Source organism: Macrobrachium rosenbergii, chromosome 51 (genome assembly GCF_040412425.1).
Source record: "Macrobrachium rosenbergii isolate ZJJX-2024 chromosome 51, ASM4041242v1, whole genome shotgun sequence".
Lineage (NCBI taxonomy): Eukaryota > Metazoa > Arthropoda > Malacostraca > Decapoda > Palaemonidae > Macrobrachium > Macrobrachium rosenbergii.
Genome location: NC_089791.1, coordinates 8,535,124 through 8,537,704, shown reverse-complemented (window position 1 = coordinate 8,537,704; position 2,581 = coordinate 8,535,124). Strand labels below are relative to the sequence as shown.

The 2,581-nt window shown below is 36.4% G+C and overlaps 1 protein-coding gene across 1 annotated transcript; it reads left to right on the top strand.

Annotated features, from left to right (window-relative positions):
* Window positions 1-1,496: 1,496 nt before the first annotated feature.
* Window positions 1,497-2,339, top strand: LOC136832946 (zinc finger MYM-type protein 1-like). The gene has a single exon (XM_067094601.1). It carries the CDS (start codon window positions 1,497-1,499, stop codon window positions 2,337-2,339), a length of 843 nt encoding a protein of 280 aa, XP_066950702.1.
* Window positions 2,340-2,581: the final 242 nt, after the last annotated feature.

Sequence of the window (2,581 nt, the reverse complement as noted above, 5' to 3'; positions counted from 1 at the left end):
TTAGAAAACAGGGAATATTACTATGTATGAATCTCCAAACAGAAAGTCTTACAAGAAAATCAAACAACAGATATTGTCTACCTAGGCTTACTGACGACAAAGGAAATCGAAAAGAAACCAAAAAACAGGAGTAAGTAATGGATTAAATGAAAGAGAAATAGAACACTGGAATTATAGCAATGAGGGGTGTTTATTGAGTAGCTATTGTGCCCTGCAAGACGTAAATGTGTTCCACTTGAAAGTGACAATACAGTAAGTAAATACCTGTTAAAAAGAGGGTTGGGGGAGGACTGTTTACGTCTAGCAAGGAACCTTTAGTAGCTGGGCAATTTACCTCGATCGGTGGGTAAATTATCGAGTCGCTTGTTTGCTTAAAATATTCGCGCCTGTTTACTCTGGAGTGGCAGCATTAGGAGCCCCGAGGAGTTTTCTCGGCTTTTCGAATTCTCTGGCTTATCCTAACGGCCAACATAAAGCGTAAAACCAATCGCTTTTAATTCCATGTTACGGTGATTCTCAGCTCTTTGAAGCTGAATCATGGTTAGGTGATCGAATATGTATCTAAGCTAGGAAGGAAGAGACTTTAAAAGTCATTAGCTGTTGCTGAACAGTATTTTTGTGATAAACATGTACCATAGGCGTAACTGCGGGGGGTACAGGGGGCACGTGCCCCCCATTTGAAACTGGTGCCCCCCAGGTGCCCCCCCATTTTGAGTTCATGAAGCTTGTAGTAAAAGCCTAAGTAGTTTGGCTGTCTTTTTTTTCATACGAAGATAAATGGAGTTTTACTATATTAACTGTACGAAACAAATCAGTTTTCTTTCTTTATCTCAGGATTATACATACTCATTTTTTTTTATGTAAGTGTGAAAGAAATGTAATCAAATCCTGTACAAAAAATAATTTATGGCCAAAAAATCAGTGGATAATGTAAAATCTGGAAATTGAAATAGGATAGAAAATGGAAACTTCAAAAACACGCACACGCACAGACACACACACACGTGTATTATACAAAAATGTTATATAATAATAATAATAATAATAATAATAATAATAATAATAATAATAATAATAATAAACGCAACAGTGTCAGAGGACTGACTGACATATAAACAGTTGATAAAACACTGTTTTAATCACAGACTGAATCTTATCATTGTTGACAGTGTCTGATCAATTCGACTGGCTGATTCTTTCTTTAGTTTGCTAGAAGAGATTTATACATTTATGTCTTCACACACACACCACATGAAATTTATCTTGCAAAGCACAAGGAATTGTTTCCTAGTAAGCAAATTAGATCTCTGAAAAGGCTCAGTGATACAAGATGGTCTTGTCAGTATCTATCATGTAAGGTTCTGCTTTGTACCTTTCCTGCTGTCATAAGTACCCTTGAAGAGATTTCTTCATCCCAGTACCACACAGGCAAGCGTGCACATGTTGCAAGAAGTTTATTAATGAACATTAATTTTGCATATATATTATGCTTAGTGATGTTCACCCATATTTTACACAAAACGAAGCTTGTGTCAGATATGCTTCAGTCACCATCTTTAGGTCTGTCAGCAACTGCCCAAATAATTGATGCTATTCAGCAGGAATTAAAGAATGAGCGCTCAGAAAAAGCACGGCATAGCATTTGGGAGAAGGCAGTTGCGATGTCCCAGACACATAATATTGAGGTTTCACCTGCCAAGCAAAGAATACATAACTTACCGAGGCATCTAAAGGATGCTGCTGTCTTGGAAACAGCTGTACTTAGAGAAGTGTGTAAGCATGAGGAACAGGAAGGATACAAAAACACACTCTATTATCCAGTGATGGACAGGCTACTAACTGAAATTGAGTCAAGATTTGATGATGCCACCAAATCCCTGTTCCATTCATTATCATCTCTTGATCCTTCCTCCCCTAAATTTTTACAGCAGGACCAGTTGGAGACAATGGCAGGTAAGTGTAATGTTGATCTTGAATTCTTAGATGTTGAGCTGCGACAAGCAAAACGATTAGTAAAATGTAAACGAACTGACGGGGTTAAAATTGCCAACATTGTGGATTTGACAGCATTTTTTGTTCCTTTTAAAGATGCATTTCCAGGTTTGTACAAAATGTTAATCATTGCTCATGTATTACCACCAACATCTGCATCTTGTGAGCGAAGCTTCTCTTCACTAAGACACATAAAGAACTACCTCGGAAATTCAATGTGTGATCATAAATTGTCCGGTGTATCGGTAATTGGAATCCACCAGGGCAGGGCAAAGAATGTCGGTATGGAGAGGCTTGTTGATATTTTTGCTAGGAAACATAATAACAGAATGATGCAGATGTATTAGATTAATACATCTGCATCATTCTGTTATTAATACCATTACTTAAATGATTAGGCTCAATAATCAAGTAACCAATTGTAATGGAATCTTAATTTCTTTTGATCTCACTGTTTAAGCATATCATAAATATATTAAATGAATAATTCCAGTATATTTTATCTTTTTTGCAATAAGCAAGTGTTAATTTTGATTCTCTTAATTGTATTTTGTTTACATACCAAGTGGTTGTATTTCATCGCCAAACC

Coding starts and splice junctions, on each gene's coding strand:
- LOC136832946 (XM_067094601.1), top strand. CDS start 1,497: ATGTTCACCCATATTTTACACAAAACGAAGCTTGTGTCAGATATGCTT.